At 38.9% G+C, this 13,963-nt stretch overlaps 1 protein-coding gene across 1 annotated transcript in view; it reads left to right on the top strand.

Annotated features, from left to right (window-relative positions):
- The window catches only part of LOC141085488 (galactoside alpha-(1,2)-fucosyltransferase 2-like), a 46,202-nt gene extending 32,744 nt beyond the window's left edge, over window positions 1-13,458 (top strand). The window contains exon 2 of the mRNA XM_073570887.1: window positions 12,030-13,458. Within this exon, the coding sequence (XP_073426988.1) occupies window positions 12,030-13,099 (1,070 nt within the window). The 3' untranslated portion in view covers window positions 13,100-13,458. The remainder of the gene's footprint in view (window positions 1-12,029) is intronic.
- Window positions 13,459-13,963: the final 505 nt, after the last annotated feature.

The following is a 13,963-nucleotide window of genomic DNA, read 5'->3' as shown; positions in this document are numbered from 1 at the left end:
GTATCAGTTATCAGGTATCAGGTATCAGGTATCAGTCATCAGGTATCAGTTATCAGGTATCAGTCATCAGGTATCAGTCATCAGGTATCAGTTATCAGGTATCAGTCATCAGGTATCAGGTATCAGTCATCAGGTATCAGTCATCAGGTATCAGTCATCAGGTATCAGTTATCAGGTATCAGGTATCAGTCATCAGGTATCAGTCATCAGGTATCAGTCATCAGGTATCAGTTATCAGGTATCAGTCATCAGGTATCAGTCATCAGGTATCAGTCATCAGGTATCAGGTATCAGTCATCAGGTATCAGTCATCAGGTATCAGTTATCAGTTATCAGTCATCAGGTATCAGTCATCAGGTATCAGTCATCAGGTATCAGTCATCAGGTATCAGTTATCAGTCATCAGGTATCAGTCATCAGGTATCAGTCATCAGGTATCAGTCATCAGGTATCAGTTATCAGGTATCAGGTATCAGTCATCAGGTATCAGTCATCAGGTATCAGTTATCAGGTATCAGGTATCAGTCATCAGGTATCAGTCATCAGGTATCAGTTATCAGTTATCAGGTATCAGTTATCAGTTATCAGTTATCAGTCATCAGGTATCAGTCATCAGGTATCAGTTATCAGGTATCAGGTATCAGTTATCAGTTATCAGGTATCAGTTATCAGGTATCAGTTATCAGGTATCAGTTATCAGGTATCAGTTATCAGGTATCAGTCATCAGGTATCAGGTATCAGTTATCAGGTATCAGTTATCAGGTATCAGTTATCAGGTATCAGTTATCAGGTATCAGTTATCAGGTATCAGTTATCAGGTATCAGGTATCAGTTATCAGGTATCAGGTATCAGGTATCAGGTATCAGTTATCAGGTATCAGGTATCACTTATCAGGTATCACTTATCAGTTATCAGGTATCAGTTATCAGGTATCAGTTATCAGGTATCACTCATCAGTTATCAGTTATCAGGTATCAGTTATCAGTTATCAGTTATCAGTTATCAGGTATCAGTTATCAGGTATCAGTTATCAGGTATCAGGTATCAGTTATCAGGTATCAGGTATCAGTTATCAGGTATCAGTTATCAGTTATCAGGTATCAGGTATCAGTTATCAGGTATCAGTTATCAGGTATCAGTTATCAGTTATCAGGTATCAGTTATCAGGTATCAGTTATCAGGTATCAGTCATCAGGTATCAGGTATCAGGTATCAGTCATCAGGTATCAGTCATCAGGTATCAGTCATCAGGTATCAGTTATCAGGTATCAGTCATCAGGTATCAGTCATCAGGTATCAGTTATCAGTTATCAGGTATCAGGTATCAGTCATCAGGTATCAGTCATCAGGTATCAGTCATCAGGTATCAGTCATCAGGTATCAGTTATCAGTCATCAGGTATCAGTCATCAGGTATCAGTCATCAGGTATCAGTCATCAGGTATCAGTTATCAGGTATCAGTCATCAGGTATCAGTCATCAGGTATCAGTTATCAGGTATCAGGTATCAGGTATCAGTTATCAGGTATCAGGTATCAGTTATCAGGTATCAGTTATCAGGTATCAGGTATCAGTTATCAGGTATCAGGTATCAGTTATCAGGTATCAGGTATCACTTATCAGGTATCACTTATCAGTTATCAGGTATCAGTTATCAGGTATCAGTTATCAGGTATCACTCATCAGTTATCAGGTATCAGTTATCAGTTATCAGGTATCAGTTATCAGGTATCAGTTATCAGGTATCAGGTATCAGGTATCAGGTATCAGGTATCAGTTATCAGGTATCAGGTATCAGTTATCAGGTATCAGTTATCAGTTATCAGGTATCAGTTATCAGGTATCAGGTATCAGTTATCAGGTATCAGTTATCAGGTATCAGTTATCAGGTATCAGTTATCAGGTATCAGTTATCAGGTATCAGGTATCAGTTATCAGTTATCAGGTATCAGTTATCAGGTATCAGTTATCAGGTATCAGTTATCAGGTATCAGGTATCAGTTATCAGGTATCAGTTATCAGTTATCAGGTATCAGTTATCAGGTATCAGGTATCAGTTATCAGGTATCAGTTATCAGGTATCAGTTATCAGTTATCAGGTATCAGTTATCAGGTATCAGTCATCAGGTATCAGTCATCAGTCATCAGGTATCAGGTATCAGTTATCAGGTATCAGGTATCAGTTATCAGGTATCAGTCATCAGTCATCAGGTATCAGGTATCAGTTATCAGGTATCAGGTATCAGTTATCAGGTATCAGGTATCAGTCATCAGGTATCAGTTATCAGGTATCAGTCATCAGGTATCAGTCATCAGGTATCAGTTATCAGGTATCAGTCATCAGGTATCAGTTATCAGGTATCAGTCATCAGGTATCAGTCATCAGGTATCAGTTATCAGTCATCAGGTATCAGTCATCAGGTATCAGTCATCAGGTATCAGTCATCAGGTATCAGTCATCAGGTATCAGTTATCAGGTATCAGGTATCAGTCATCAGGTATCAGTTATCAGTTATCAGGTATCAGGTATCAGTCATCAGGTATCAGTCATCAGGTATCAGTTATAAGTTATCAGGTATCAGTTATCAGTTATCAGTTATCAGGTATCAGTCATCAGGTATCAGTCATCAGGTATCAGTTATCAGGTATCAGGTATCAGTCATCAGGTATCAGTTATCAGGTATCAGTATCAGTCATCAGGTATCAGTCATCAGGTATCAGTTATCAGTCATCAGGTATCAGTCATCAGGTATCAGTCATCAGGTATCAGTCATCAGGTATCAGTTATCAGGTATCAGGTATCAGTCATCAGGTATCAGTCATCAGGTATCAGTTATCAGGTATCAGGTATCAGGTATCAGTCATCAGGTATCAGTCATCAGGTATCAGTTATCAGTTATCAGTTATCAGTTATCAGTTATCAGTCATCAGTTATCAGTCATCAGTTATCAGTCATCAGGTATCAGTCATCAGGTATCAGTTATCAGGTATCAGGTATCAGTTATCAGGTATCAGTTATCAGTTATCAGTTATCAGGTATCAGTTATCAGGTATCAGTTATCAGTTATCAGTCATCAGTTATCAGTCATCAGGTATCAGTCATCAGGTATCAGTTATCAGGTATCAGGTATCAGGTATCAGTTATCAGGTATCAGTTATCAGTTATCAGGTATCAGTTATCAGTTATCAGGTATCAGGTATCAGGTATCAGGTATCAGTTATCAGGTATCAGTTATCAGTTATCAGGTATCAGTTATCAGGTATCAGTTATCAGGTATCAGTCATCAGGTATCAGTTATCAGGTATCAGTTATCAGGTATCAGGTATCAGTTATCAGGTATCAGTTATCAGGTATCAGTCATCAGGTATCAGTTATCAGGTATCAGGTATCAGTTATCAGTTATCAGGTATCAGTTATCAGGTATCAGGTATCAGTTATCAGGTATCAGTTATCAGGTATCAGGTATCAGTTATCAGGTATCAGGTATCAGTTATCAGGTATCAGGTATCACTTATCAGGTATCACTTATCAGTTATCAGGTATCAGTTATCAGGTATCAGTTATCAGGTATCACTCATCAGTTATCAGTTATCAGGTATCAGTTATCAGGTATCAGTTATCAGGTATCAGGTATCAGTTATCAGGTATCAGGTATCAGGTATCAGTTATCAGGTATCAGTTATCAGTTATCAGGTATCAGGTATCAGTTATCAGGTATCAGTTATCAGGTATCAGTTATCAGGTATCAGTTATCAGTTATCAGGTATCAGTTATCAGGTATCAGTCATCAGTCATCAGGTATCAGGTATCAGGTATCAGTTATCAGGTATCAGGTATCAGTTATCAGGTATCAGTCATCAGTCATCAGGTATCAGGTATCAGTTATCAGGTATCAGGTATCAGTTATCAGGTATCAGTTATCAGGTATCAGGTATCACTTATCAGGTATCACTTATCAATTATCAGGTATCAGTTATCAGGTATCAGTTATCAGGTATCACTCATCAGTTATCAGGTATCAGTTATCAGTTATCAGGTATCAGTTATCAGGTATCAGTTATCAGGTATCAGGTATCAGTTATCAGGTATCAGTTATCAGTTATCAGGTATCAGTTATCAGGTATCAGGTATCAGTTATCAGGTATCAGGTATCAGTTATCAGGTATCAGGTATCAGTTATCAGGTATCAGTTATCAGGTATCAGTTATCAGGTATCAGTTATCAGTTATCAGGTATCAGTCATCAGTCATCAGGTATCAGGTATCAGGTATCAGTTATAAGGTATCAGTTATCAGTTATCAGGTATCAGTTATCAGGTATCAGTTATCAGGTATCAGTTATCAGGTATCAGTTATCAGTTATCAGGTATCAGTCATCAGTCATCAGGTATCAGGTATCAGTTATCAGGTATCAGGTATCAGTTATCAGGTATCAGTTATCAGTTATCAGGTATCAGTTATCAGTTATCAGGTATCAGTTATTAGGTATCAGGTATCAGTTATCAGGTATCAGTTATCAGGTATCAGGTATCACTTATCAGGTATCACTTATCAATTATCAGGTATCAGTTATCAGGTATCAGTTATCAGGTATCACTCATCAGTTATCAGTTATCAGGTATCAGGTATCAGGTATCAGTTATCAGTTATCAGGTATCAGTCATCAGTCATCAGGTATCAGGTATCAGTTATCAGGTATCAGGTATCAGTTATCAGGTATCAGTTATCAGTTATCAGGTATCAGTTATCAGTTATCAGGTATCAGTTATTAGGTATCAGGTATCAGTTATCAGGTATCAGTTATCAGGTATCACTTATCAGGTATCACTTATCAATTATCAGGTATCAGTTATCAGGTATCAGTTATCAGGTATCACTCATCAGTTATCAGTTATCAGGTATCAGGTATCAGTTATCAGGTATCAGGTATCAGTTATCAGGTATCAGGTATCAGTTATCAGGTATCAGTTATCAGTTATCAGGTATCAGTTATCAGGTATCAGGTATCAGTTATCAGGTATCAGGTATCAGTTATCAGGTATCAGTTATCAGGTATCAGTTATCAGGTATCAGTTATCAGTTATCAGGTATCAGTTATCAGGTATCAGTTATCAGTTATCAGGTATCAGTTATCAGGTATCAGTTATCAGTTATCAGGTATCAGTTATCAGGTATCAGGTATCAGTTATCAGGTATCAGTTATCAGGTATCAGGTATCAGTTATCAGGTATCAGGTATCAGTTATCAGGTATCAGTTATCAGGTATCAGTTATCAGGTATCAGTTATCAGTTATCAGGTATCAGTTATCAGTCATCAGTCATCAGGTATCAGTTATCAGGTATCAGGTATCAGTTATCAGTTATCAGGTATCAGTTATCAGTTATCAGTTATCAGGTATCAGTTATTAGGTATCAGGTATCAGGTATCAGTTATCAGGTATCAGTTATCAGGTATCAGTCATCAGGTATCAGTCATCAGTTATCAGGTATCAGGTATCAGTTATCAGGTATCAGTTATCAGGTATCAGTTATCAGTTATCAGGTATCAGTTATCAGGTATCAGTTATCAGGTATCAGGTATCAGGTATCAGTTATCAGGTATCAGTTATCAGTTATCAGGTATCAGTTATTAGGTATCAGTTATTAGGTATCAGGTATCAGTTATCAGGTATCAGTTATCAGGTATCAGTTATCAGGTATCAGTTATCAGGTATCAGTTATCAGGTATCAGGTATCAGGTATCAGTTATCAGGTATCAGTTATCAGGTATCAGTTATCAGTTATCAGGTATGTTATCAGGTATCAGGTATCAGGTATCAGTTATCAGGTATCAGGTATCAGTTATCAGGTATCAGGTATCAGTTATCAGGTATCAGTTATCAGTTATCAGGTATGTTATCAGGTATCAGGTATCAGTTATCAGTTATCAGGTATCAGTTATCAGGTATCAGTCATCAGGTATCAGGTATGAGAATCAGGTATCAGTTATCAGGTATCAGTTATCAGGTATCAGTTATCAGGTATCAGTTATCAGGTATCAGGTATGAGAATCAGGTATCAGACAGAGTATTTCTGATGTTTGATTTTGATATATGATCATGTCCTAAAATGGACACTGTACTTATGAACTTCCTTTAAATATCAAAGTAAAGTAATGCTGGTTGAATTGTTGTCATATTGTCCCATGCATCTTTTATAGGAGTGTAGGGAGGCACAAATGTCGTACCCTCATTTTTTAATAGGTTTGCAGTGATAGTGGGAACTCTTTAAAGCTTGACTTTAAAGATTGCATTTAACCTGTTAGCTACTGTTAACCTGTTAGTTACTTTTTATGTATATCTATCTATCTATCTATATATCTATCTATCTAGGTATCTATATAATTGTCTATCTAATATCTGCAATAAAAGAAAACTTTCACTTTAAGCAATGTAAAAGTTATGCAATATCGCATGAAATTGAGGAACTGGTTTTCGTCTAAGTATTACAAATTTTTACGACATTGTAAAACCATAATAATAGCACAGCTTGATTGCTTTCAGCAGTTTAGTGCATAAATAACATCTATATTTAATTCATGCTCTTTAATGTGCCATCAATATTAAATAATCCAGTGTTCACTCAAGGACCCTATACACCTTCCATTTTAATAAATAATTAGCCTTGAGTATAATGTGAACCAATCTCATAATTGTCATTCATTTTAGGTACTAATAAGGGGCAAGAAACTGTAAAAGTGATGCCTACATATGTGAGTCTTTTCCTTTTGTAGAAGACTCTACTTTGGGTAAATATTCCAAGACTTGTTGAATGATCAACTTTGACTTATAGGGTAGCTACTTCCAATAGGTGGCACTAGTGAGATAGTTTACTTTCTATTGGTGGAGGGATTTTTTTGTATACACATGTTAAACTGACCCATGGTCTTTGCCAAATGTAGATGTGTACTGATTTAAGTATCATATTGCAATTAACCCCTTCATGACCCAGCCTATTTTGACCTTAATGACCTGGCCATTTTTTGCAATTCTGACCAGTGTCCCTTTATGAGGTAATAACTCTGGAACGCTTCAATGCATCCTAGCGATTCTGAGATTGTTTTTCGTGACACATTGGGCTTCATGTTAGTGGTAAATTTAGGTTGATAATTTTTGCATTTATTTGTGAAAAAATCAGAAATTTGGCGAAAATTTTGAAAATTTCGCAATTTTCAAATTTTTATTCTGTTAAACTAGAGAGTTATGTGACACAAAATAGTTACTAAATAACATTTCCCACATGTCTACTTTGCATCAGCACAATTTTGGAAACAAACTTTTTTTTGTTAGGAAGTAATAAGGGTTAAATAATTTTTTTCCTAAAATTTGTTGGGAAATTTCTCCTGAGTACACCGATACCGCGGCGCACGTCAGGGCTCAGAAGGGAAGGAGCACATTTGACTTTTTGAATGGAAAATATGCTGGAATATTTAGCGCTTGCCATGTCACGTTTGGAGAGTCGCTGTGTGCTTAAACACTGGAGCTTCCCCACAAGTGACCCCATTTTGGAAACTAGACCCCCTAAGGAACTAGATGCATAGTGATCACTTTGAACCCACAGGTGCTTCACAAATTGATCTGTAAAAAAAGGACTTTTTTTCACAAAAATTATCTTTTAGCCTCAATTTTTTCATTTTCACATGGGCAACTGGAAAAATGGATCCTAAAATTTGTTGGGCAATTTCTCCTGAGTACATCAATACCAAATATGTGGTCATAAACCACTGTTTGCGCGTACGGCAGGGTCCGGAAGGGAAGGAGCACCATTTGACTTTTTGAATGGAAAATTAGCTCTAATCGTTATTGGACACCATGTCTCGTTTGGAGAGCCCCTGTGTACCTAAACATTGGAGCTCCCCCACAAGTGACACCATTTTGTAAACTAGACCCCTTAAGGAACTTATCTAGATGTGTAGTGAGCACTTTGAACCCCCAAGCGCTTCACAAAAGTTTATAACGCAGAGCAGTGAAAATAAAAAATCATTTTTTTCCCTCAAAAATGATTTTTTAGCATGCTATTTTTTATTTTCACAAGGGTAACAGGAGAATTTGGACCACAAAAGTTGTTGTCCAGTTTGTCCTGAGTACGCTGGTACCCCATATGTGGGGGGGAACCACTGTTTGGGCGCACGGCAGGGCTCAGAAGGGAAAGAGCGCCATTTGACTTTTTGAAATTAAAATTAGCTCCAATCGTTAGCGGACACCATGTCGTGTTTGGAGATCCCCTGTGTGCCTAAACTTTGGAGCTCCCCCACAAATGACCCCATTTAGGAAACTAGACCCCCTAAGGAACTTATCTCGATGCATAGTGAGCACTTTGAACCCCCAGGTGCTTCACAGAAGTTTATAACGCAGAGCCGTGAAAAAAAAAATATTTTTTTTTCCTAAAAAAAATATATTTTAGTCCGCAATTTTTTATTTTAACAAGGGTAACAGGAGAAATTGGACCCCAAAAGTTGTTGTACAGTTTGTCCTGAGTACGCTGGTACCCCATATGTGGGGGGAACCACTGTTTGGGCACACGTCGGGGCTCGGAAGGGAAGTAGTGACATTTTGAAATGCTGACTTTGATGGCATGGTCTGCGGGCGTCATGTTACATTTGCAGAGCCCCTGTGTGCCTAAACAGTATAAACCCCCCACATTTGACCTCATTTTGGAAACTAGACCCGCCAAGGAACTTATCTCGATGTGTGGTAAGCACCTCGAAGCCCCAAGTGCTTCACAGAAGTTTATAACGCAGAGCCGTGAAAATAAAAAATAATTTTTTTCCTCAAAAAAATGATTTTTAGCCTGCAATTTTTTTTTCACATGGGTAACAGGATAAATTGGACCCCAAAAGTTGTTGTCCAGTTTGTCCTGAGTACGCTGATACCCCATATGTGGGGGATGACCACTGTTTGGGCACACGTCAGGGCTCGGAAGTGAAGTAGTGACATTTTGAAATGCTGACTTTGATGGAATGGTCTGCGGGCATCATGTTACATTTGCAGAGCCCCTGATGTACCTAAGCTGTGGAAACCCCCCACAATTGACCCCATTTTGGAAACTAGACCCCATAAAGAACTTGCCTAGATGTGTGGTGAGCACCTTGAACCTCCAAGTGCTTCACAGAAGATTATAACGCAGAGCCATGAAAATAAAAAATCATTTTTTTCCTCCAAAAATGATTTTTTAGCTCGCAATTTTTTATTTTCACAAGGGTAACAGGAGAAATTGGACCCCAAAGGTTGCTGCCCAGTTTGTCCTGAGTATGCTGGTACCCCATATGTGGGGGGAACCATTGTTTGGGCACACGTCAGGGCTCGGAATGGAAGTAGTGACGTTTTGAAATGCATACTTTGATGGAATAGTCTGCGGTCGTCATTACGTTTGCAGAGCCCCTGATGTGCCTAAACCCCCCACAAGTGACCCCATTTTGGAAACTAGACCTTCCAATGAACTTATGTAGATGTGTTGTGAGCACCTTGAACCCCCAAGTGCTTCACAGAAGTTTATAATGCAGAGACGTAAAAATGAAAAAATCATTTTTTTTCCACAAAAATAATTTTTTTAGCCCCCAATTTTTTATTTTCCCAAGGGTAACAGGAGAAATTAGTCCCCCAAAATTGTTGTGCAATTTTTCCTGAGTACGCTGATACCCCATATGTTGGGGTAAACCACAGTTTGGGCACACGTTGGGGCTTGGAAGGGAGAGAGCACCGCTTGACTTTTTGAATGCAAAATTGGCTGGAATCAATGGTTGCACAGTGGAAACCCATCAATTCTAACTTCAACCCTAACCCCAACACACCCCTAACCACAGCCCTAACCCCAACACACCCCTAACCCTAATCCCAACCCTAACCATAACTGAATGGGTCACCGAGGAGAAAAAACAAAACAAGCTAAGTCACAGAAAACCAGAGAGGTTGGTGACTATGCAGATTGCAGATCCCTGATCTTACCACACAACTAGCATTAGCCGTGGAGCGTGCCTACGATGTTCCTAGATGCCTCGTCACAGCCGGAGGACTAAATAAGCCTAAAGCAAGAAAAGGGAAAACTAACTGCCCCAGAGCAGACCCCAAAGGAATAGATAGCCCCCACACATGTATTGATGGTGAAACAAGATGAAGGCACAAACACAGGCAGGAAAATAGGCTGAGCAAATGATGGGGCCCAAACTAACTAGACAGAAAAGGAAAGGAGAGACACTGTCTGCAACCTGCAAAAAACCCTACAAAAATCATGTCCAACACTTCTGATAGCAAAATTAACCCTGAAGTCACTAGACTTCTCCCACTATATCAGCACTCTGAAATATTCTGAGACAGAGCAAAAAGAGCCCGAACTAGTAAGGGACAAAAAGCCAATTGGCAAAATACTGATAAATAAGAGTGGAAATTCAGCACAGCCCCCAGCAGGGGCTGGCTGACCACACCAAAAAACTGACTAGACCAACAAAATCAAGTATGAACATTAGCAGAAAAACTTAGCTTTAGATGACTGGAACAGAGCTGAAAACCAAGAGCTGACAAGCCAGAAGGAATCACCAGCAACTGAATAGGGCGTCGGCTGTCTTAAATCCAATCTGAGACTCCTGAGATCCAATCGTCATCCTCATTCTCAGGTGGCAGATCTCCACTGATCAAATCAGCCTCTCTACCTCCTGTTACCACCAGAGGGAGTCTGGAAGGAGAACTCACAACACATAACCCTAACCACAACCCTAACCCTAATTCCAACCCTAACCCTAATTCCAACCCTAATCCTAATTCTAACCCTAATTCCAACCCTAACCCTAATTCCAACCCTAACCCTAATTCCACCCTAACCCTAATTCCACCCTAACCCTAATTCCAACCCGAACCCTATTTCCAACCCTAACCCTAATGGAAAAATAAAAATATTTTCTTTATTTTATTAGTTGTGCCTACCTATGGGGGTGATAATCGTGGGGTTTATTTACTTTTTATTTCATTTTGATCACTGTGAGAGTGATCAAAATGAAAGAATGGAATCTGCAGCCGGCAGATTCGGGCGGGCGCACTGCGCATGCGCCCGCCATTTTCCAAGATGGCGGCGCCCATGAGCTGGACCTGCGGGACACCGGGAGCGACAGGGGGACTCAGAAGGTACCGGGAGTGATGGGGGATCAGAAGCTGGCGGGGAGCGGAGGGAATGGGAGGGGGGGCAGATGATGACAGTGGCGGCAGATCGCCGCTGTCATTCAGTGGCGGGGGGGCGATCGCCGGTGGGGGGTTGAATCGGTGTCTCCAGCCATGTCCGATGCTACTGCAGCATCGGCCATGGCTGGATTGCAATATTTCATCAATTTTCATTGATGAAATATTACTATCGCTCTGATTGGCTGTTTCACTTTTAACAGCCAATCAGAGCGATCCTAACCACGTAGGTGCAAAGCCACCCCCCCGAGCTTAACTGCATATTGTCCTGTATCTGCGGGCCGGGTGACATTTCAATGACCCCGGTCACCCGACCCGCAGGAACGCTATTTATAGCATGACGCCTACGGGGGCGTCATGGGTCGTTTGGGCAAGACTTTTCATGACGCCTACATAGGCGTCATGGGTCATGAAGGGGTTAAGCATTTTCAGCCCATTAAATGAGTTCTTGACATTAGATAATCTGACATGATAATTTGACAAATTGGATTTCCAATGGATGTTCCTTTTGTACTCCCTTGAGATTAGTTGCTGAAAGAGGAGTTTGTGCACGTGTTTTCTAAACCAGACAGCCTATGTAATATGTTTTTATGATTAAGTTAGTGTTGTTGCTTCAAGTCCCCAAACTTAGCATACATTCGCCTCCTACAAGGGGTGGTTTTCAACCAAGGTCACTAATGGACTTCTTCAGAATAAATATGGAGTTCCGTTTACTATGCCTATTTCTATGCAACTATAACCTTTGCTCATATAGAGTTGTGCACTTGTATGACATTTTTCACTACACCATTATATACTTATGTGTTTTTTTTTCTCTCTTTCAGTTGTAGCGGGGACCTCTGCAAGAATGGCCAAGCGTGTTTTTTGGTCTATTGGCCTAATCTTTGTTATCTTTGTTGTTGTGAAGTTTTCTTATATTTACCACACGAACCTGACTATTAATTCATTCATGACAATGGTGAGAGAGAAGGCCCTGCACAACACAACAGTAAAAACTGTTATCCTGCCAACAGTAATAAGCAAACCCAAACCACTGACGGGTATGTGGACTGTCAACGCCATTGGACGTTTGGGCAACCTGATGGGCGAGTATGCAACCCTCTATGCTCTTGCCAAGATGAATGGTCATCAAGCTTACATTTTGCCACAGATGCACAGCCAGCTGTCAAAGATCTTTAAAATTAGATTACCTGTTCTTCACCAAGAGGTCATTGGACGTATCAAGTGGAGACGTTATGGACTTCACGACTGGATGTCTGAAGAGTACAGACATATCGACGGAGAGTATGTAAGTCTTGGTGGTTACCCTTGTTCATTTACTTTTTATGACCATATAAAGGAGGAGATTCTTCGAGAGTTTACTTTCCATGATTTCATCAAAGAGGAGTCCAACGCTTATCTCGAGAAGGTCAGAGGTGACAAGAAGAACGTTACCTTTGTTGGGATTCACGTACGGAGAGGTGACTATGTGCACGTGATGCCAAACACATGGAAAGGAGTGGTAGCTGATAATGGATACTTGCAAAAAGCTATGGATTACTTTAGACAGAAATATGAAAACCCTCTCTTTATTGTGACCAGTAATGGGATGGATTGGTGTAAAGAGAATATGAACAATTCGATGAATGATATCCACTTTGCTGGAGATGGCCAAGAAGGCTCACCCGGTCGGGATTTTGCCTTACTCTCACATTGTAACCACACCATCATGACCATAGGAACGTTTGGTATTTGGGTTGGTTACTTGGTAGGAGGAGAAACTATCTACCTATCCAACTACACATTACCCGACTCTCCTTTCCTTAAACTTTTCAAATATGAAGCTGCTTTTCTTCCAGAATGGATTGGGATTCCAGCAGACCTTTCACCCCTCCTTAAGAAAAAAGAGCCATGAATGAAAGCTCATATGGTTCTTTGGGTAAGGCCATGAAGGCATTAGTTGTTACCAAGACTTTTGCTGTGTTGCTGGGCCCACTATTGTGTTACAAACCTTAAGGTCGATTTATTTTTTGGTTTTGTTACACTTTTTTTAGTTTTTACATTGTTTTTCTAATTTTTACTTCTTGTCCAATGCTTCAAAGATCATCATGATTTTATTATAAAAAGATTTCAAAACAAAAATAAGAAATAATTAAGATAAAATTCTCAAGAATCTCTAAAAATTCCTTGAATAAATAATAATTTGCACATTTTATAATACATATAAAGAAAATTAAAACTACATTTTTGACAATGTAAATTTTAATAATATTTAATATTCCCGATTATTGTCAGGTATAAAAAAAGAAAAAGCAAAAATGATGCTAACACTGTTAAAATACTTTGTATTATATAGATTAATATATAATAATTATTTTTCAAAGCTAAAGAAAATTTACAAATTCAGTACAATATACAGTATATTTATGTTTGTTATAAGGTCACAAAATATTTAAATATTTCCTCTTAGCGATATTATTTATTCTTTGTTAATTTTTACATTTATTTTAAAAAAAATTAAAGCTACTCTACTAAGGTTAGTTTTGTTTCAGAATTGGGAACATAATTTAATATAAAGGTAAAAGATGAATAGTTTTTAGGTAATGATTGCTATCAGGAGAAATATTTTGAAAAAATAATTTTAAAGATGATTAGACAAAAGTAATGACGCATCTACATTACTTATCAAACCACCCACTAAAGTGATAAGCGATGTCACATCGCTTTTTGATAACTCTAAGGGAAGAGTCAGACAGCCGTATAACTCAGATGGGGATTG

Source organism: Dendrobates tinctorius, unplaced genomic scaffold (genome assembly GCF_039654945.1).
Source record: "Dendrobates tinctorius isolate UK_male_01 unplaced genomic scaffold, ASM3965494v1 ptg000028l, whole genome shotgun sequence".
In the NCBI taxonomy this organism is placed as follows: domain Eukaryota; kingdom Metazoa; phylum Chordata; class Amphibia; order Anura; family Dendrobatidae; genus Dendrobates; species Dendrobates tinctorius.
Note: the sequence above shows the minus strand (reverse complement) of the source record. Positions and strands in the feature narration are given on the sequence as shown.